Source organism: Mesoplodon bidens (assembly GCF_964165515.1).
Source record: "Mesoplodon bidens genome assembly, chromosome: 15".
Taxonomy (NCBI): Eukaryota; Metazoa; Chordata; class Mammalia; order Artiodactyla; family Ziphiidae; genus Mesoplodon; species Mesoplodon bidens.
In genome coordinates this window covers 78,999,704-79,023,448 of record NC_138171.1, presented here as the reverse complement: position 1 = coordinate 79,023,448, position 23,745 = coordinate 78,999,704, and the positions used below count along the sequence as shown (strand labels likewise).

General features: G+C 37.7%; 1 protein-coding gene across 2 annotated transcripts in view; it reads right to left on the bottom strand.

Annotated features, from left to right (window-relative positions):
* SPTLC3 (serine palmitoyltransferase long chain base subunit 3) overlaps positions 1 to 23,745 on the bottom strand; it is a 132,324-nt gene that overhangs the window by 81,559 nt on the left and 27,020 nt on the right. For both annotated transcript variants that reach the window (XM_081257868.1, XM_081257869.1), the window contains 2 exons: positions 16,093 to 16,247; positions 15,303 to 15,451 (listed from right to left, as the gene is read on the bottom strand). In XM_081257868.1, the coding sequence (XP_081113994.1) occupies positions 15,303 to 15,451; positions 16,093 to 16,247 (304 nt within the window). The remainder of the gene's footprint in view (positions 1 to 15,302; positions 15,452 to 16,092; positions 16,248 to 23,745) is intronic.

Genomic DNA, 23,745 nt, shown 5'->3' with positions numbered 1-23,745 from the left:
ACTCAGGAAAAAGTAGCAACATTATGTTTATGAGCTCTACATTTCAGCTGATTTTTTAATGATATCGGCCTTCATATTGACACTGATTATAGTAAAGAGTGTAGGTGTTATCAACAAGCCTGTTTCACAACCACCTCTTCTTCCTGCGCAGCACCTGTGAAGACTAATTTCCAAACCGTGACAGTAGTCTCTTTTCGTCTAGAATATCCTGTTTGTTGATTGTTCCTTAGATGTGACCTAGGAGTAGGTGGTCATTTATTGTGGCAACCTGCCAGCCATCTCATCTGGCTGTTCCTACTGTGCTATGGCTCTCAGCCCACTTCTGAGCCACTTTGCTTGAACTGGTGATTCCTGCATTAAAATCAGCATCAACCCTTCTGCCTGAAGGAGTCCACCTTTCAGCTCTTCACCCAAAAGCACTTAGAATACCCTGTTCTTCTTCTTATTCCACTTGTGTACAGTCTGGTAGCGGTTACACAGCTACTAAGCCTCTTGAGTACCTTTGTTTTCCTATGAAACATTCAGAGAAAAGTCTTGAAGCCAGATGGATTGTCTGAAATGGGTCTAGAACACACTGTCACACTGAGCAGAGGCCACCACTCCTGGGTCAAGAGACCACCCATCCTGATGAAGTTCAGTAAAACAGCAGAAACAATTTTTATCTGCCCAACTTTCCAGGCCTTTATTTTTAGCAAACCACTTGCCATCTCTTGGCAGGTTAAAACATTAATAGATAATTAGAATCTGATGCAAACAAAAACCTTGAGGCGTGGATATGTAATTATGATGAGGTTTCCTGTCACAAATCATCTTGATAAGAGAAGAATTTTTAAGTGGACCAAATGATGACCTCTACCTCACCTCTGACCACATACTCAATAGAGTCATGTTTCACCCTTCTCTTTTTTCTTTAACATTTAGTTTTGATGTAATTTTTGACCTACCGAAAAGTTGCAAGAATAGTACCAAGAATCTCCAAATACTTTTCACCCAGATTCCCCATATGTTATCATTTTAGTATGTTTCTTTAAATATCATTCTCTCTCTCTCTCTATGTGTGTATATATATATATATATATATATATATACACACACACACGTGTGTGTATATAATTATATGTAATATATACAATTATATGAATTTTTTTGCTGAACTATTTAAAAAATTGTGATCATGATGTCTCCTCTTAAATATTTCACTCTGTATTTCCTAAAAACAGGGCACTCTCTTATGTAACGCCAGTACTATTATCATTGATATAATACTATTATCTACTGTACAGAGCTAATTCACGTTTGATTCTCTCACTTTAAAAGCCCACCTCTGGGGCTTCCCTGGTGGCACAGTGGTTGAGAATCTGCCTGCTAATGCAGGGCACACGGGTTCGAGCCCTGGTCTGGTAAGATCCCACATGCCATGGAGCAACTAGGCCCGTGAGCCAGAACTACTGAGCCTGCGCATCTGGAGCCTGTGCTCCGCAGCAAGAGAGGCTGCGATAGTGAGAGGCCCGCGCACCGTGATGAAGAATGGCCCTGCTTGCCACAACTAGAGAAAGCCCTCGCACAGAAACGAAGACCCAATACAGCCATAAATAAATAAATAAATAAATAAATAAATAAAGTAACAAATATTCAAGTACATAAAACCCACCACTGAAAACAAAGATAGAAGAAGGAGGGGGAATGAAGCAACTTATAATGAGGGTCCATTATCGAACCCATGTCTCCTGAATTGGCAGGCAGGCAGCCCAGTAACTAAGGTCCATGCACCCCAGAGCCTGCACTCTGCAACAAGAGAAGCCACTACAATGAGAAGCCCGTGCACCGCAATGAAGAGGAGCCCTTGCTCGCCACAACTAGAGAAAGCCCGGACGCAGCAACGAAGACCCAACACAGCCAAAAATAAATAAATAAATAAATAAATAAATAAATAAATAAATTTATTTTTTAAAAATAAATGAAGTAAAGGAGACTATAGTTTGATGTACACTGATGTACACTGGATTTGGAAATGTGGACAATTGTTATTCAATCTAGGGGATTCTTCTTCCCAAGTTGCTGTGATGGCCGGTACTTACCTATATCAGCAAACTTTTTATAGAGAGGCAGAGAGAAAATATTTTGGCTTTGTGGATTGTGTGGTCTCTCTTGCAACTAGTCAACTCTGCCATTATAAAGTAAAAGCAGCCACAGACAATACACAAAATATTGGGTGTGGCTGTGTGTCAATGAAACTTTATGGGTACTGAAATTGGAATTCAATATATTTCATGTCACAATATATTATTTTTATTTTTTCAGTTAATTAAAACTGTAAAAATGACTTGTAACTTGCAGGCAGTACCAAAACAGGGGCAGCTGGATTAGTTTGGTAACGCCTGATGTAGCTGGTCTCTGGTTTAACTTTGAACAGTATGGGGCAGTGCAAAGAGCTCTTCAGTGGGACTCAGGAGAACTGGTATCTAGTCTTCTCAGCCTACTGACTGCATGAACATTGATTGGCAAGTCATTAAAAATCTCTAGTCTCGGGCTTCCCTGGTGGCGCACTGGTTGAGAATCTGCCTGCCGATGCAGGGGACACAGGTTCTTGCCTCGGTCTGGGAGGATCCCACATGCCACGGAGCGGCTGGGCCCGTGAGCCATGAGCCATGAGCCATGAGCCATGAGCCATGGCCGCTGAGACTGTGCATCCGGAGCCTGTGCTCTGCAACGGGATAGGCCACAACAGTGAGAGGTCCGCGTACCACACACACACACACAAAATCTCTAGTCTTCCTGTATCTTATGGTATTTTTCTAGGTGAAGGGAAATGGTAGATGATGTACGTATTCTGAAAGTCTGTGAGTTTCAATTTTTTTCGATCAACCCAGGTGTTACCCTTCTGGCAAGTATTATACTTATGTAAAATCACTGGCATATCTTGTTAAGCTGTTATGTTTGCTTGGCTTTGTTGAACTTACAGGGCCAAATTCTTCACTTGCAGAAATATCTCTGCTAGTTGAAATTTGGCTGTGCTGTAATTTCTATCACTCTCAAGAGAGGGGCAATTACCTTGTCAGAATTATAACAGGTATCAGGAAATTGCCAGAAGGCTTTCAGAAACCAAGATACACTTTCACTTTCCTCCTCCCGAACTATTCCCCTGAGGGTCCACCTTCCTTTACAAATATTCTTAAAGGAAAATAAAAAGGCTTGAGAGAAATGCAATGAAATCTCATTGATCAGAATTTACAACAATTTAGTCTGAAAGGAGCTGGCACTGTCTATGAATAAAGGTTTTGCTGTGTAAATTAAGAAGGTAATACTAATTGAGATGGAGGCCTTTATAGCCTATTTAACTGAATCCACTGCTTTAAAGCTTTTAAAGCATATTTAAAGCATATTTATAGCATTGATTTGCATAAAATCCTGTTAATTAAAGTTGCTTTTTTAAAGAAAGAAAGCAAGATCTCTACTTGGTAGCAATTTCTTAGAAACTGCGATTTCCGTAGGAATTTGAAGCTGATATTTATTTGAAATGTGCTTTAAGTTACACATTTTGCAAATTGAGGCTGGCCCCTTCTTCAATATTTAGGTCAGCAAGATTGCACATTCCTGGAATCTAGGTACAAAGGTTTGAGAAAGAAACCCAAGAAGAGCCTAAGTACTCTGAATGAAACAATAGCAGAGAACTTGTCAGGTAGAGAAAGAGGGAGACACACTGTCTAACGGCTAAGGCTAAGAACAATGTTCTCAAAGTGAGAAATAGAAATTTCAGGAAATTTGTACATAACTAACATGAAAATCATATCCAAAACCTGAGAATGGAAAATAATATCCTATTATATCCAGTTTCATTGATTCCTAAGTCAATGTGTTCTTTCTGATTTTTTTTTTTTTTTAAGAAGATGTTGGGGGTAGGAGTTTATTAATTAATTAATTTCTGGCTGTGTTGGGTCTTCGTTTCTGTGCGAGGGCTTTCTCTAGTTGTGGTGAGCGGGGGCCACTCTTCATCGCGGTGCGCGGGTCTCTCACTGTCGCGGCCTCTCTTGTTGCGGAGCACAGGCTCCAGACGCGCAGGCTCAGTCGTTGTGGCTCACGGGCCTAGTTGCTCCGCGGCATGTGGGATCCTCCCAGACCAGGGCGCGAACCCGTGTCCCCTGCATTAGCAGGCAGATTCCCAACCACTGCGCCACCAGGGAAGCCTGATGTTTTTAAGATGAAAATATTTCAAGCCTACTTCTTGAAATTGCAACTATAATTTGAAAGAAGGTTCTCAACTAGGCAGTTTTTAGGTAGACATACTAATCAGGTTTTCCTGATGTGACGAATCAAGCACAAGGCTTTCCTTCTCAAAGGAAAAAAGTTTCCACGTAGAAATGATCTTTCATTGGCACAGAATTAGTCTTCTGGCATTCCATGAGTTTGTTTTCTTAGAAGTGAACTTCTGACTAACAGTTGCTAGGTGAGACTCTGGCAGCACTTATAGAGCATATAGATTTAGATAATGTACTGTTACTACACATCTACTTTTAACCATCCAGTGCTTAGGGAAAGAAAGACCAAGAAGCTACACTTCCTTGTTGACCAAAAGCAGAGAAGAGGGGAGAAAGTGAAGGAAGAAATTTCTACATATTGAGGTATAGAGAAATCATTCTGGCTTATACATAATTTAACAAACTTTCTGCTAACTAGAACAATCGGTCTATGGCCTGTCAGACATGCATTGTACATCTAATTTAACCATTTAGAAAAAGAATGCATTAAAAAAAAATGGAGTAACTGTAGTTCAGGCATCTAAAATGGAGCCAGGCAGCTATTGTGGATGTGGTTTCAGACATTTTCCTGCATCACTGAGACTTAAATTTTCTGAACTTTATCAAATTCAAGGACACCACCAGCCATCCTCAAAACAATATCAGCTAAGAGCTGCCAGCTGCGAACTTATGGTCTCATGGTCTGCCCTTGTAACTATGCAACCACTTCAGACCTCAGTCAATCCTTACTTAAAAACACCCTTACCTCTTGCCAGTTCTAGTTATAATTCTTGATAAAAAACTCATGTAACTAACTGGAACCTTGCAGTTTTTGCCTTTATAAGCCTCCCACATTTCATAGTCTGGTGGGATACAATTCTAGTGCTTCTTGAATTTGTGTTTCCCAGGCTGGCTATAGTCCTCAGTTGGGCTGGAATAAAACTTTTTTCTATTCCTGCTATAGATTGTTTATGGATTCTTCTAACAACAAACAGAAACAAAAGCTTCTCTCTAGTTTGCCTGAGTTTATCCTTTCCTAAATTTGGAAATCTGGACCAGTAATGTGTGTCAGAATAGACTCAGAGATAAAAATCAAATTGCTTCACTGATTTCTGGGTGTGTCTTACCTACTTTCCAGTTTTTATTTATAGGCTCCATCCCCCACGTATATGTGATATTCATTCCACACAAGGTGAAAGACCATTGCATTTTGGAAAAGTTTTGAAAATTTGGTCAAGAAAGTCAGCCATGCTAGATAGTTTCCAGTGGTTCCCAAAGTGTGGTCCCCAGAGCAGCAGCATCAATATCACCTTGGAATTTGTTAGAAACGCAAAATCTCGGGTCCTATTCCAGACTGACTGCATCAGGAACTCTGTAGGTGGGACCAACAATCTGTGTTTTTCCAAGCCCTGCAGGTGATTCTAATGTGAGCTAAAGTTTGAAAATCACTGGTTGAAGGTAAAAAATCCACATAACCTGCAGCAGAAACCCTCCAGTACACTGAAAAAATCTGGTCAGTCTGATTCAGTGGTAAAGTCTTAGAAGTACTATAACTATTTTCATAAGACTGTGCCTTCACCTTAGGCTCCTGGTGACTTTTAAGGAAATAATTAAACCAAAAAATATGAGGTCATTGTGGAAAAAATAGAAAATACTACACAATAAAATATAACCATGTTTATCAATATAGATATTCATGTAAAATATATTTTAAAAAGTGGACTCATAATATACATACTGCTCTTGTTTTAGTCTCTTAACAATGTATTTTTTTTATTGAAGTATAGTTGATTTACAATGTTGTGTTAATTTCTGCTGTACAGCAAAATGATTCAGTTATACATATATATATATATACATTCTTTTTCATATTCTTTTCCATTATGGTTTATCACAGGCTATTGAATATAGTTCCCTGTGCTATACAGTAAGACCCTATTGTTTATCCATTCTATATATAATAGTTTGCATCTTCTAATCCCAAACTCCCGCTCCTTCCCTCCCCCACCTCCCGTCCCCCTTGGCAACCACAAGTCTGTTCTCTATGTCTGTGAGTCTGTTTTTGTTTCGTATATAAGTTCATTAACAATGTATTTTCCATTTTACAGAAGAGAAAATTGAAGACCAGGAAGGTGTATATAATAGTTTATCAGGCCCTAGCTAGTTAAAAGTAAGGACTAGGATTTGAATCCCAGCAGCCTCATCCCAGAGCCTTTGCTCTAAATCATGGTGCTGAGCAACTACATTATAACTTTGTATGGCTAAATAATATTATGTTAAACAGATCTACCAAGTATATTCAATCACTTTCCTTGCTGGAAATGCCTCATTTCCCCAATTTTTCTATTATCAAATACAATGCAATGATTATTCTCGATCATACATCATTGAATACTTACTCAAAATTTTCAAAGCAAAATTTCTCAAAATGGAATTGCTGAGTTAAATGGCTTGCAGTTGATACATTTTCAAATTGCCCTGCAATTTACTCTGTCAATAGTATATAAGGGTGCCCTTTTTCTCACTCCTTTGAAACTTTGGGATATTATTTTCCGTCTTTTGCCAATTAGGTGAAAATGGTAACTCTGTGTCTTAATAACTTTTTGATTATTTAAGGGGCAGACTATTTTCCACAAGCTCATTGCCCATTTATATTTATTTATTTTTCTTAATTGTCCATTAATGTACTGGATCTACTTTTAAAAGTAAAATTTTCATTTAAACTAGAACATACATAGAAAATGGGAAACAAATTGTACATATGGAGCTCTATGAAGTTTCATAAAGTGCACTCACATAACTGTATCAAGGTTAAAAAAAACCCAATATGAACAGCTTCCAGGAAGTCCCTTTTTACCCTCTTTGGTCACCATCCACCTCCCCCAAAGGTAACGTATGCATTCTAAACAGGGGTGATATTGCTCTCAAAGAGGTGAAAATTGGTTTTTGGAGGGGGAATATCTTACTCTATTTATGTGTAAAGCAGAGATATCCATGTACTACATAAACAAATATATAGTGTATCTGTGGTATTAAAGTATCATGAGAGGAAGTGATAATGAAAAAAAAAGGTTGAGGGACATCACACTATCCTACTCTGTAGCTTTGCCTGTTTTGAACTTTGTCAAAATCTTGGCCCACTTCTTAAACTGGGATGTTCTTTTCCTTTTGATTTGTAAGTGTCTTTACACGTTAAGAATATTAACAATTTGTTAAATATAAGTGAATAATTTTTTCTAATTTTGTTCTTTGACTTTTAACTTTGTTGACATTGTTGTTGGTTTTTGTTTGTTTGTTTTGTTTTGTACAGCAGTTTAAATTTTTCATTTTGTTGGATCTTTTCCCTCCATGTTTATGGGAGAGCTTTCTCTGGTTCCCTGGAGTGTGAATACACAGTAGACTACTGTCTGAGTTAGGCTTGTGAAATCTGAAGGGCAAACAGCTGTGGCTACTGGTTGGGTTGGGAGCAAGCTGTCTCTCCTAACAGGGAGAGTGCCTGTTTTCCATGGACATGAGTGGCCTGTGTTGCTAGGAGTGAGCCTGGGCATCATTTAAAATGCATCCCTGCTGTGTAAGAGGGCATCTTGCCAGGTGAGGTGAGTTTTGCTGGAGAGACTGGAGGTCATTATGGGTTGTAGAATGGAGGGGTGATCAGGAGTGACAAGTTAGAGAAGAGGCTGCTGTGGTCTGAATGTTTGTGTCCCCCCAAATTCATATATTGAAAACCTAATGTCCTAAACGATGGCATTTGGAGGTGGGGTTTTTGGGAGGTGATTAGGTCTTGAGGATGGAGCCCTCATAAATAGGATTAGCACCCTTACAAAAGAGGCCCAAAGAGCTAGCCCACCCCTTCTGCCATGTGAGGACACATACAAGGAGAAGTCTGTAACACAGAAGAGGCCCTGCTTGACCATGCTAGCTCCCTGATCTTGGACTTTCAGCCTCCAGAAAGGTGAGGAATACACTCTGTTGTTTATAAGTCACTCAGTCTGTGGTATTTTGTTATATCAGCCCAAATGGACTAAGACACAAGCATTGCTCACATCAAGGAAGCTGCAGTCTGACATTTCTAGCAGGGCCCTTACCAAGGAACACACACAAGTGAATCTTGTATTTGAATTGTCTGAGTAGTTTTATTCTGTTCATTTGTTCATTCATTCATCCATTTAGTCATTCACACAGTTTCAATTTTATTTATATAGTTATTTCTGGTGGTGATTGCTTTTGTTTTTGCATTGCAATTGCAAATGCATTTGCAATTTACCTAAGTGTAACTTACCTAGATACAATGTGTGAGATACGAATCTGGCTTATTTCCTTATATGATCAGCCAGTTATCACAAAAGTAATTGTGATATAATTGATCCTCTTCTAGCTGATTTGAAATGTTGCTCTTTTTATATACAGATGAGTGGACAAAACTGTGTTTGTCTCTAGACTTTCGGTTGAGACCTCCCACCACCTGTCTTGTCTATTAATGTCACTGGATTGTGTTCAATTTACATATTCATTTTAAGGAAAATTTGATCGAATTGTAATACTGAGCCATTCCCTTCTAGGATATTGGTGTCTCTCTCTGTTTCTTTCAAGTATTATTTTTGGTCTTTTATAAAAATCTTATAGTTTTCTTCAAATAGGTTCTAAACATTTTCAAAATAAGCTTATTCCCTAGGTCTGTGCCATTTTTCCTCATATTTACTAATAATATTATTTTCCCCAGTATATCCTCTTATTGATTGTTGATTATAGACTTCCTGAATTTTAAAAATTAGTGGTTTTTGAATGTAGCTCTTTATTGAATTCTTTATTAAATGTTTATTATTTCTAATAAATTCTTGATAGTTTAATATGTAAAATGGAAGAAAGTGGACTAAAACTCTGTCCCTCCTGTTCAGCAGCCCCTCATCTCTACAGTGGCCTCAAGAACAGCCCCTTCTGAGGATCATTTTACTACTCACAGATCATGTTTTAAAAAATAGAGAAGGGAACAACCAGATCGTCTGCAAATAATGGTGAGTTCACCTATTCTTTTATTGCACATATGTTTCTTATTTTGTCACATGGTAGTTATTCAATAAATATTGATGTAAGGAGTAAAAAATAAATGAATAATTATATTGCCTAGTACTTCCAAAGGATATTAAAATGGTGGTAAAAACACATCTTCATATTTTCCCTGACTCAAAGTGAAAGCTTCTAGTAACTAGAAGTTTCATCACAAAGTGTAGTACAAGTCTCATTGTTTGAAGTAGATATTTTTTACTCCATTCAAGAAGCTCCTATTTTTATTCTATTAAAAGTTTTATAAGGAATGGATACTGAATTTTATAAATGTTTTAGTGACATCTATCAAGATAATCATATGTTTTCCTTCTTGGATTTTTCAAGGTTACAAATTTTTTTATTGAACTCACTATCCTTATAGTCCCTGCATAGAACTACTTGATCATGGTATCATGTTGTTTGACTACACTGTTGAATTTGCAATGTCAATTTCTTGTATAATTTTTTTCCCAAGTAATATTGTCTTAGAATTTTCCTTTTATTAAATGCTCATTTGTCAACTTTTGGGATCAGGGTTATGCTAGCTTAGTGGTTGTCAACTCTGGCTGGTCATCAGAATCACCTCTAGTGACTTATTAAAATTTAGGTGACTCAGCCCAATAGAAATTACTCTTCTCTAATTTATAAGTTCCTGTTTATATCTTTAATAGTACAATATTTTTGCTTTCCTTTTATTCCTTACTCCATTCGTTGTTAGTTTACTAGTTTCAATCTTACTTCTTTAGTAAAGTAAGAATACACCTTTTCCTCTGAGTACACAACTAGTTGGATCCTATGGTGTTCTCATAATTGTTAGTTTCTAAACATGATGTAACTGTAACTTCATTTCCCTGTTGATTCAAGAGTTACTTATGAGAGAGCTTTAAAAGTTTCAAGTGATTTTTAAAAAGGGTTCATTTATAATTTTGGTATTAATTTTTAGCTTTATTTCACAGTGGTCCAAGAACGTGACCTATGTAGATTTCACTTTTTGGAATTCAGTGAGGTTTTCTTTGTGCATAATATATAGTAAATTTATATGAAAATTCAATAAATATTTAAAAACATATTGTCTACTGGTAATATGTTTTAAGGTTCAGCATTCAATATATAAATATTAAACTAAGCTCAACAATTACATTGTTAATGTCTTCTGTGTCTTTATTTGCTTATTTTTTTGTCTTCTTCATTTTTCAAGGCCTGGGAGGAACTTAGGGTTTCCTATCACTATTTCACTTTTTATTTTTCTCACTTTTGTTTTTAATCAAGTATGTTAAGTTGACCCATATAATTTTTAAAGCCTCCCATAATTCATTGTCCTACTAATTTCCAGTTTGTATAGAAAAATAAAGAGCCATATGTGTCTCTGCTGTGTTACTTAATGCACAGAGGCTATAAGAGTTGCATCAATCTTCATTATGGGCTCTCCACATAATTTTTATAAGGTGAATCTCTCCTTATGTTCAATAATTCATACATTAAGCTTAACTTCTGCTTTCTTTCTGTTTACATTTGCACCACACCTTTAGGTTGTTTGTTTATTTATGTTTAAATTTCAGTTTATTCTTCACTTGAAGCTAATTCATATGAAGGAAAAACAAGCAATTCTGCATTGACTTTGTGTTAGGGGTGGCTGCATGAATGTCTTCCATTGTTAAATCAATATATTCAAACAAACACCTTCCATATACAGCAAAATTAAATAGTTCTTTCAAGTAATGAAACTCAAAGATCATATATAGAAGTACCTTGCATAATGAAGTTTTACTGATTGTTTTTTTCATTTTATTTACTTATTTATCTAGGCCAGGCTAAGCAGCTTGTGGGATCTTAGTTCCCTGACCAGGGATCAGACTCGGGTCTTGGCAGTGAAAGTGCTGAGTCCTAACCACTGGACCACCAGGGAATTCCTGAAGATACTACTGATTGTTTGATGTTACTATTCAGACATTATGAACAATTTTTACACAATTCTCAATCCTAGTGCTAAAAATCTAAACATCCGTGTAGTTTTAGAATCTGTTTCTAAACAAATTACAGTAGTTATTCTAGCATTTTTCAGCTAAGACAGTTAACCTACAGACTTTGCAGCTAAAAATTTGAAGGCAAACCAGCTTAAAGAGTACCAGTTTCAACACTTGATAGGCTGTTCACTCCAGAGGTCCCTAATTCACAATGTAATGTCACACACACCTAAACTAAAAAATTTCTAATCTTTCACAACACAGTAACAACATTATTTAAAAAAAAAAAAAACTAAGTTGTAATTACCAAAGATGTCACATAAGGCATGCAGTTTCAGGGAGACAGCCTGGATCAAGGAGCATTCTAACAAAAACCCACACGAGTATAGAAGATAGGAATTTAAAATGTGTCAGATATTTAAAATGCTTGATGATGACTCCGATTTGCCATTTCACTCTGTCTCATATTTAGGATGTATGAAAAGGACAATCATCCCACCCATATCAGCATGTGAAATGTTAAATCCACCCACAAGAGGGTCAAAGCCTCCCCTAATTCCATATTCTGCTATCTTTTAGTTGTACAGGAAAATAAACAGCAGCACATCATTTTACATCTTAAAATATCACTTAAAGTTCTGTACATATCTGTCTGGAAATGTGTCATTTCCAGCTCTATTTTGGGCCTAGTTTTAACATTTGCAGGTGTAGATTTGGCAAACAACCTTACTCTAGGGCACTTTTTGCTGCTCCTTCCACTGAATTGACCTCCCTCTTGGGCACTGAGGGTACTTTGTTGTTGGTTACAATGGGGAGGTGGAACCAGGTGCCTGGCTTGGACCTATCTTTCTTCTTTTCATCCTTTGGAATAACTTTAATTTAGTTGTATTTATTTTTGATTAAAGCACATAACTGAGTTTAGTTTTTGGCCAAATCTCAGTCTTTTGCTTCTAGTAGGCAAATATGTTCTAGTTATATATTTTTGGTAAAAATAAAACATGATCTTTTATCTTTTTACTATATTTTATTTTTATTTATTTATTTTTTACTTGTTACTTTTTGTGTTGGGCCATGTTGTGCAGCATGTGGGACCTTAGTTCTCTGACCAGGGATCGAATGCTCGCCCACCCTGCATCGGAAGTGCAGAGTCTTAACCACTGGACTGCCAGGGAAGTCCCTTTTACTATATTTTATGTGTTTCTTCTTGATTTCTTTTTCACTGATTTTTCCTGTTTTGGAATATGATTTCTGTGTTCTTTTCCCCCTGGAACATTGGAAACTACTTTTAAAAGCTCTAGGAAGTATTTTAAGTGATTAAACGTCCCTAAACATTTACTTTGGGTTCCTCAAGAAGCTATTTTGGTTACTAAAAATTCTTAAGCCTCTATATTACCAAAGTTTCACTGTTAGTCCATTGACCCTGTTAAATATTTTCTTAAGACTATGTAGTATACATTTTCCAAAAGTTACTTGTATATCTTGAAGTAAATGGCATTCAAAACTATACAGCAGAAACTAACACACCATTGTAAAGCAATTATACTCCAATAAAGACGTTAAAATGAACAACAACTATATTACCAATTCTTGACTGCTATGTTCAGGTTACTATTTATCTTGCAGAAGACTTTCAGATGTACCCTGTTTATTCATTTATTTTTGGACTGCTTATATTCTTGTTTTCAGTTCTTCTATTTGCCTAAAATTACTGTGGGTGGTTTTTACCTTGCTGTCTCACTGTTTCCTTGGAAGCTGTTAAAATCTTCCTAGAGCTTGAGCTGGAGAGCTCACAATGAAGCAAGTAAATATTAAAAGCCCAGTGATTCAGAAGGATGAGTAGGTGGAGAAAGCATGTAGGCTGTAGGCAGTCCAAACAGGGATCTTCATCTCTGCCTGGTTTCTCTGGGTTTGTTGAGTCTGCAGAATCAGGGACCCTTATTCCGTATCTGTCTTTACTGGGAGCAAACCATCGCCTGTGTCAGGCTGCCTCTCTTTAGTTTCTGGTGCTGTGACTGGGGACTGTTCTGTCTCAGTGAGTTGGGGGTCCTCACCTTCAGGAGTGTGTTTCCTGATGAACAACGCTTGTATTTGGTGTCACCAGCACCAGAGGCAACATCCCCAAAGGTTGCTGCCTCTGTGTCTCTTTTGAGGGGTGTGTCCTTCCAGTCTCGGTCCCACCTCCAAGTGGGGTCCTGTGGGTGACCCAGCTCTTCTAAAGGAGTAGAAACTTTCTTTCACTCCCTTCTTATTTCTCCAGCCCTCATGCATCAAAATAAAGATACCGTGTCTTTCCTAAGAAATCTGGGCAACTACTTATACACTCTGGAGTTTTAATTAAGTATTTACTGGCTATGTGGATAAGAAGCTGATTTTGTTCAATCTGAATGGCTATTTATTGCACAGGTCTGAATAATTACATGTTTTTAAAGGCCTTCTGCCAAGGGGTTATCTGAGAGAGGCATGCGGCTCATTTTTCATGAATGGAAAATCCATTTTTAACAGATTTACCTCTGATTCTTAGGCCTGAAACTGACCTAGTGAGCTCTGCATACATTATCCTGGATGGGAAACTGCTTAGTAGGAAAGCTGAGCAACCCCGGGAGTTAGGATGGGTCACTGGCCACCATGGGCACATCACTGAGTCACTGTGGTCCTCAGTTTCCTCCTCTGGAAGATGGGAGTAACACCACCTGTGCTGCCCTGCACAGCACGGGGCTTTGTGAGGAACACATGAGATAATATAGGAGAAGACAGTGGGCCAGGAAGAGCGAAGCAGGCCACAGGAACAAGCTTGCTCCGCTCATCCTCCCGGAAGTGAGGTGAGCAGAAGTTTCCTTCCCAAAGATCTTACTCCTCTACGAGAAAAATGTTTCAGCTAAAAAAAGAAATAAATAGGCAGTCCTGGGCTTCCCTGGTGGCACAGTGGTTGAGAGTCCACCTGCCGATGCAGGGGACACGGGTTCGTGCCCTGGTCTGGGAAGATCCCACATGCCGCGGAGCGGCTAGGCCCATGAGCCATGGCTGCTGGGCCTGCGCGTCCAGAGCCTGTGCTCCGCAACGAGAGAGGCCACAACAGTGAGAGGCCCGCGTACCGCAAAAAAAAAAAAAAAAAAAAAAAAAAAGCAGTCAATTTCATCTTTCCCATTCATTAATTCATTCATCATTCATTCATTCAACACAAGACAATAAGACCCATTCCTCCCTTCATGGAGCTTATGTTGCAGGAGCAGAGATGGGCAATATACAAGTACAAAAGCAAGATCAGTGATAGGCATCATTAAGAAAAGTGGGAGAAAGAGCCAAATCCAAAGGAGAAGTTGTTGTTCAATGGGTACGAAGCTTCTGTGATACAGGACGAGTAAGTTCTAGAGACCTGCTCTATCACACAGTTCCTGGAACAATTCTGTACTGTGCCCTTGAACATTTGTTAAAAGGGTAGATCTCTAAATACAGAATTACTAGGGTTTCCCCTGAAACTAATATAATATTATAAGTCAACTTTACTTCAATAAGTAAAAATAAAATAAAATTTTATTTAGGGGAAAAAATAGAAAAAAGGATCGATCTCATTTAAGCATTCTTACCATTAAAAGGAGGGCGATATGACACTTTCTGAGGTAATGGATATGTTTATCACCTTGATTGTGGTGATGGTTTCACAGGTATATGCATATGTCCAAATTCATTAAATTATATATACTAAATAAGTACAATGGTTTTCTTTGAATAGCAATTATAACTCAAAAAAGCTGTTAAAAAGAAACGTGGAAGAAAAAAAGACCCAGAAAAGGACCAGATGGAAGAAGCATTATAGCTGCTTTTTTAGATAATGTGGTCAGGAAAGAACAATTTTTTTTTTTACTCTGGAGAATTAAAATCTTTAATAACTGCCTAGTAAGAGCATAATGTGTGAAATTTCCAAAAAGACCGTTATATACCTTTTCCTTTTTATAACAGCATTTTGAGGCACACAGTCTAGATATGATCTAGATTTGAGAAGTAGCCACAAGGAATCTGAGACCCAACTGGAAAAATATTTCAAAATAGTGAATGTACATACCCATTTCATGTCTGGTGCTGCCCACGCCCAGGCCATACGTCTCTAAAACATCCTTTACTGTTTTCATAGATTCATCGTACTTGGCTGCCAGGCCAAGGAAGTTATAGGAACCCATATTGATGACATCTTTGATGATCCTTCCAGTAAATCTGCAGAGAGAAGGGAAGGTGAACACAAAGGGCTTTCTCATTTAATATCATCCTAGCGCCCCAGAAAAGACTCTCACAAAGAGACCTTGAGTTTGGCCCAAGTCACATCTTTTCTTTTTGATTTGCCTTGTTGTCACCAGAAAATGATTTGTCCTTAGAGGAGAGTCACCTCATAATGAAGCTGGGCAGAGAATTAGGAAAAGGTTTCCAGGCCATGGAGTATTACTCAGCCCTGATTTGTCTTGGGTGCTTGCTTTCGTGACATCTGTGCTCTGGTTTAAATTTCAGCAAGGACTTTCTAAATCAGGAAGAGCCATGGTCATCACTGGCTCCCTCAGCAGGAAGTAGGAGGGTACACAATTTGTCAATAAAGCCAAAAAGGACTCTCCCCAGCTGGCTCTGTGTATCCTGAAACTTCTGCCACTGATTCCTCTTTAAGCGCAATACAGGTAAGCTGCGCTTGGCAACTTAATTGCTGTGACTTCTCCCGTTGGCATCATGAGGGCTTGCAAAGGGCTGAATGATGGAAGAGCAGCTGTTCTATTGCTTTGTGTTTTTTTCAGATTTGTAATCTGGTGCCCATGCTAGAATTTCCTTGAAAGGATTTCTTTTAACCAAGCCCCTCCAGGTGGCTGCCTCACCTAAACGTCCAGTTGTAGTCATCTGACACCCTCTCCATCACATCGAACAGAGGCCCCGGGGCACTGCAGATGGGCCGGTTCCAGTTGTCTCTGATTCTCATGTAAAGGTTCCGTGTATAAAAATTCTCAAAGCTTTGATACAGCGGCACAAAATCCTGTTATAACAGAGGCAGAAGTTTACCTTTGGTCTCTTGCTTTTTGTAGTTCTTTTGCAATTGACACTAAAAGACATGGAGGAGCCATGAAAATATTCCATCAAATATTCCATCAAATATTTTGAGCAAGGTTCTTGGGTAAGGGGTTGGGTGGGGTCCACAAATAACTCTGTGAGTCCTCCACCTCCAAAGAACTTACCTTTTAGGGGGGGAAGTAAAACCTGTGACAAATAAAAGTAACAAAAATGACAGCAAAATACAAGTCCCCAAATGAGTGTTGGAGACAACGAATCCCAGTGTTCCCGAGAGGGAGAATTGAACTTGGGAACCTTCTTAAAATTCAAGAATATGCCATTAGCCGCAACGGGGATGGACCTGGAGATGATCATACTAAGTGAAGTAAGGCAGACAGAGAAAGACAAATATCACATGATATTGCTTATATGCTGAATCTAAAGAAAAAAACCACACAAATGAACGTATTTACAAAACAGAAACAGACTCACAGACTTAGAGAACTAACGTACGGTTACCAGGGGGGAACGGTTGAGGGGAGGGATAGATTGGGAGTTTGGGATTGACATGTACTCTCTGCTATATTTAAAATAGATAACCAACAAGGACCCACTGTATTGCACAGGGAACTCTGCTCAATACTCTGTAATAAGCTAAGTGGAAAAAGAATTTGAAAAACAACAGATACATGTATATGTATAAAACTGAATCACTTTGCTGTATACCCAAAACTAACACTACATTGTTAATCAACCATACTCCAGTATGAAATAAAATAAAAAAAAGATCTGGTCCAGAGAAGAAGGCCTGCTTTGAGGGTACAGTTCTCCTATTCCTCTGCACCAGTGAGCTTCCTGCCTCTGTGTGGGTGTATTTTCACCCCAACCCATTCTTTTGAGCACCAGTGAGGTTTCTTCAGGAGCAGTCAATGCCTTCCAAAGGTCACTGTCTTCTAGTCTCAGGTAAGCCTCCCACAGTTTTGTTATTATACCAAAAAATGAAACTGGAGTAGATATTGAAAAAACAGAAGCACTGCAATGGGATGTATCCTTATCTAGCTGAAGATTTAACTCGTCACATGGCCTACTCACTATATTTTTCTTCCTGACGCAAAAGGCTAAATGTGAGAGTGAACCCCAGGCCACAAGGACATAGTCATTTTTGGGAGCAGGATATAGGAAGGTTGAACAAAACCTAATAAGGCAGCCACAAAAGTGCCTTTGTTTCTCCTACAATATGACATTCTTCCTTTTTCCACTGTTAAGCTTGTAGCGTACCTTATCATTTTCCAAGTGTTATAGATATATCAATCTTACTTTTATAGACAATTCAACAGAAAGTCAGAAAATCTGAGTGGACAGATTGGGATTTGTACCCAGTTCTATAACCAATGCTCTTTTGAATAAATCATGCTGCAGGGATAGGTATTTAAAAGGGATTGAAGAGAACATATCCATGGCACATTGTAAAAAATACTACAAATTTGGAAGCATATCCCTTCTTTTTTTGATTTAACTACTTGCCCATTCAGTAGCAAATAGAATCATGGATTTGTAGAGAGAGAAAGAATCATTATCAAACATAGTTTTTCATTTGTGCCTACATTGATGCTTCTGTTCTCACCTAATATTTCATTTTTTATCATTATTTCCTCTTGAGAAACAGCTGTTTCTCCTACCAGGGTTGAGCTCAGAATAATAATAAAATATGTTTGTGTTTTCCTTTTTGTTGGGAAGGGTAACTGTATTATAGACAGTTCTTTGAAGTATGAGAAACACAAAGTAAGGATGGCTAAATTTAATTTTTCTTATTAAGAAATTAGAGGAAGGTTGAATAAAGATGGCAGATTCAGTGCTTGTATGTATTCTACCAATCATCTAAAAGCTCTGTGAAATGACAAAAAGTAGATACTTAAAAACCAGAATAAATTTATAAATTTATAAATCATCAATGAATCAGAAATATTGAAGGACGGGCTTCCCCGGTGGTGCAGTGGTTGAGAGTCCGCCTGCCAATGCAGGGGATACGGGTTCATGCCCCGGTCTGGGAAGATCCCACATGCTGTGGAGCAGCTAGGCCCGTGAGCCATGGCCGGTGAGCCTGAGCATCCGGAGCCTGTGCTCCACAACGGGAGAGGCCACAACAGTGAGAGGCCCACGTACCGCAAAAAAAAAAAAAAAAAAAGTTAAAAAATAAAAAAAAGAAATATTGAAGGATCACAAAGGATAGAACATAAATAAGATCTGCTCAATGCAGAAATAAGACCACAGGAAACCATAGCTCTAAAATATTTACAGAGAAGACTGATATGGACATACACTAACTGTAGGGATCCTTAAAGCCAAGAGTCGATAACTACAAGAAGTTGATACCCTGGGTGATTTATGAAGCAATATCTCTTTGTTCTTCTTTTATTGGGTTAATAAGTAAGAAGCAGTTGCATTGTCCACAGCACAAAGCACTGTGATGGGCAGCAAGAACTGACTGGAAGAACAAGACCCCACTGTAGAGAGGTGGGGAGACCACATGGCAAGAACACAAGCCCCTGGTCCAGGCAGCACATTCCATTTTCTTTCTACAATCACTCAAGACAGGTGAATGTGTAAGCAAATAAGAATTCCTAAATTAAAAAATGAGTGTAAAACAAAATGTCATCAGTATTACAGGAAAACTAGCACAATAAGAGGCACCAAATTCAATAAACAGAGCTGACATTTAGTGAAAAGACTTCATAGAGCAAACAGAAAAAGAATTTAAAAATATGTAAGTAACGTGTTTAGAAAGACACAACAAAACAATGGATCTTTTTAAAAAATTAAATGTTCAAAAGTACAATGAACACAGCTGAGAAGTAAATTAATAAACTAGCATAGTAAGTTGACTGATCATTCCAGGACACAGAAAAGAAAATATGAAGGAAAAGTCAAGAGATATGAAGGACAGATTCAGAAGGTCCAATATCTTCCTAGAAGGATTTGCAAGATTGAAGGAAGGAGGAGATGAGGTGAAAGATGAGGAAAAGGAAGTTAAAAAAAAAGGAGGAGGAGGAGGGGCAAGTTCCAGAGAGGAAGGAAGTTTTGAATCCTACGACGTAAATAGTCTATCAGGTCCTGAATAGAGCAAATAAGGAAAACCCATGCCAAGCTACATCCTGGTTAAATTTCAGAAGTCAAAGGGAAGAATCTCAAAAGGCTTCAGAGAAGGGGGAAAGGCAGTTTATAGATAAGGGAATATGAATTAGACTGCTTTGGACTTTTCTTAGGTGACAATGGTGGAAGAGAGTATGAGGGAAAATTATTTTGAACTTAAGATCCTATAATCAGCCAAGCCAGCAAACAAATGTGAAAATCCAAGTAAAAACTTTCCAATATATGTAAGGAGTCTTGAGTTTAACTCTATTTTCTATAATAATTGAGCATGTACTTCAATAATACAATGAAATAACTATGTAGGAAGACAGATGCCAGAAAAAATAGTGAGTGAAGAAACTGATGGAATATGGTTTAGCCCAAGTAGTGTTATATTTGTAGTATAAAGAAACAGAAACTAAAAATTCACAAATAAATGACAACATGGAGAATGGGTATGTGGGAGAAAGAAAGTGAAACTTTATTAAATTCTTCTCCTGGTCAGGGGAAGACTCTAGTTACTAAATAATGGTAACTAAAATCTAAATATATGTGTTAAATATTCTAAGAGAACCATAAAAAACCAGTGAGGGATATATTATATATAACTTCCTAACAGGGACAAGGAGAAAAAAAATGCAGAACAAAGAAAACTCTATCAAATGTACCAAAAATATGAAAGGAGAAATATTAAAATTTTAAAATTAAAAATAAACAACAGAAAATGTGAATGTAAAATATAAAGATGGCAGGAATAATTTTAAGCAAATGAGTAATTAAAATATTAGGTTCAACCATATGGAATTGCTGAAGTTTGACTCTTTTTGACCTATAAAAATAGCAATTTCATATGGTTCAAGTAAGTAATTGCTCATAGGTTATATTATTAAAATACGGAAGCTTTCACATTTGTTTTAAAAATAAATCTATATGCTTCTCATAAGAGACATACATTTCTGAAATTGATGAAGACTGAAAATAGATGACTCTTGAAGAAAAAGCAGATATATACATATTAATATCAGGCAAAATAGAGTACAAGGTGAAAGCATGATAAAAGGAAAAAAATCCACCAAGAACTATAAGAGCCATGGTCTTTTGTGTACCTGACAGTTACGTTGAAACACATAAGAAAAAAAAAAAAGACTAAGAAATCCACAATCACAGTGAAAGGCATTAATATACATTTCTCTGAAATTATAAGTTTGAGTAGACAAAAAATAAATCTAGGGGATTCGAGTAACATAACAAGTTTATTGTAATAGACCAAAAGACAATGCACAGTTTTTCATGGCACATGTGGGAAATTACAAGAAATTCCAGTACGACTATCTGAGAAGCTGTGACAACTAAGGTGACAGCATTTGACTTAAAATATGAAAATATAAAGAGCTTTCCTATATGCCATCAATAACTAATTAGAATATGGGCTAGGGAAAAAAGATAGTATTCAAATATCACCATCATCAAAAAATTGTACCCAAATAATAATCATAAGAGGAAATGGTAAAGATCTCCAGCGTATAGTTAGGTGAAAAAAGAGGCAGTCACACAACATTATGTATGATATGAACCCATTTATGTTAAGGAAAGGACAGGGTAAGTGCAAGTGAGCATATGTGTAAATAAGTGCATGAAAAAGAAAGGAAGGATGAACAAAGAGATCGCTTTTGCTGGCTATTTCCACAATAAAAAGGAAAGGGAAAAAAAGACATGAGAAGGGGCTTGTCATAAACCGTTCATTTCACACATTGGATTAGCACTAGTTGATAGACATTAGCAAAGCTCTACCTTAACGAGATCTATTCTTGCTACAAATCTACTTTTGCAGATTCCTTCTTGCTAAGGGAAGCAGAGAGGTCTATATTGTAAAAAAAACTATAAAAATGATTTGACTAACGTTTTAATGACACATCAGAAATTGTGTGTGTGTGTTTGGATATTTGTATATTTATACATATCCAAAGAAATGTTGACCTGAGGACTCACTCCAGGAGGCTGTAATCTGATTTTACTGATGGTTTTATTTTAAAAAGTATTTCTCAAACTTTGCTTTTGGAGATTTTTCCTGACCTATGACACACACTCTAATGCTAGATGCACTCATGGAAAATATTCATTCCTTGTGAGGGTGCATTTGCTTTTTAGAAGCAGCCAGAAGGTATCTGGAACCAAGCCTGGTTGGGGAGATTGGGGATACCACTGCTAGTGATTCCTGCTGCATTTAAAGCTGTTGATTTCTTGGTGTACTTAATCAAGGAAGTGAGGGAGTGAGTCGTGCTGATACCTGAGGGAGGACCACTCCGGGCAGAGGGAAAGGCAAGTGAGAAATCCAAGAGGTAGGTGTGGGTGGGCTGTGTTTCAAAAAGAGCAAGGAGGCACTAGTGTTTGAAGAAGAGTGACAAGGCTCATAGAGGGGGCTTCATTCTATAACACCTTGGCTAGTTCTGGCTCTTACTCTGAGTGAGAAGGGAAGGCATTAAGGGGTTTTGGCCAGAGATACCATGGGAACCCACTTGGGTTTAAAAAGATTATGTTGGCTGTTAGTTGAGAAGAGACTGAAGGTATTGAAGTATTCCCATCCTACAAGCTGCTGGATAATGGGAAACCACAGAGAAACTCTTTCATTTTGGACCCACCCAGATCCAAACAGGAAGCCCAGTGCTTGGGCGGTCTGTTTTCTTTGGACAAAACCATATCTCATACCCAGTGACCTTCATGGACCCCATCCTTCAAAACACTCGGAAGAAAGTCCCTCTGGGTGAATCCTGCTGTTGTTTCAGAATGCCAAGTGTGGATGCAAAAGAGCAAGTTTTACTTCATGCAAACATTTGGAGATTTACAGTTTAATCTACAGTTACAACTTGCTGAACCCCCTTTGTTTCATGTGTGAGTAAAAATCTCTGGGAATGGGCCAGAAATGTCTGGGATTTACTTGTAGGGGTGCTGGGACTAACTGGATCTAATATGAATGTGAAATTGCAACTGATATGTTTTATACCAGCCGGGACTACATGGAGTGGGTCTTGCTGAACCTACTATCAAGCCATCAGGATTGAGACATGTGGCTGTGCTTGAAGTTTTTAACATCTCTGACGATGCTTGATATTCCTTTGATTATATTTGCTGACATCCTTTTCTGGATTTAGCAAAGGTGGGCCATGACATCATTGAGAAAGTAACGTATCTAGAGATCTTTAATAAATTGCAGTTCAACCCTAAAGTTGCCTTTGAAGGGTTAAAGGAAGAATTTAAGCAAAATGTTGAACCGTTGTATCTGTCTGGGTTGTCTTTTTCCTTGTTAGTGTCTTCTGATTATTAATGAAGTCTATTGAGGTAGCAGGTGCTCTGGGTCTGTGATTTTTTAGTGCTCTCTTGGAGGGAGATTTTTCTTTTTTTCTTCATTTCACTTAGTATTACTGATTCAGTAATCAAGTGACAGGTATGCCACTACCATTCTCATTTCTGACCAAAGTAGAAATTGGGATTATCCTGGTTTCCTCCTCTGTCTTATTTTCCATACACTCAACCACCAAGACTTGTTGATTCTACCTCCTAAATGTCTTTATAATTAGTTCCTTTTTCTACATTCCATCTGCCTCCTCCTCAACTCAAGCACAAATTATCTCTTCCCTAACTATTACAAGGCTTTTTATTGTCACATTGTTTCTAGTCTTGAATTGGAATTCCATCTCTAACGTCTATTATTTTCTCTAAAGTTCTCTGTCCTCTTCTCAGCCTTTCTTTTTTTTCTTCCATGGACTTTCCCTGGGAGATCACATCCACTCCACTTCTATGGCTTTGATTAATTTAATAACACTCCAGATATACCAAAGATGTCACAATATGCATCCAAAGCTTTTCTCTGGAGGTCTAGACCTCTATAGCTGCCAGTTCTTTAAACTCAACTTGTCAAAAAGTGAACTGACCACTTTCTCCCTCCAACTGGATCTTCCTTCTCTATTTTTCATCTCAATAAATGATACCTCCTTCTTTGTACCCAGTTGTCCAAGTCATAAACCTAGTGTGGGCTTTGATTTGTACATCTCCCTAATTTCCTAAGTCTAATCAATCATCCCTAACTCCATCTCTTTTCTTTTTTTATTGAAGTATAGTTGATTTATAAAGTTGTACTAGTTTCAGGCTTACAGCAAAGTGATTCAGTTATACATATATATATATATATATATATATATATATATATATATATATATATATATATTCTTTTCAGATTACAGGTTATTACAAGATATTGAATATAGTTCCCTGTGCTACACAATAGGTCATTATTGTTTATCTATTTTGTATATAGTAGTGTGTATCTGTTAATCCCAACCTCCTAATTTATCCCTCAC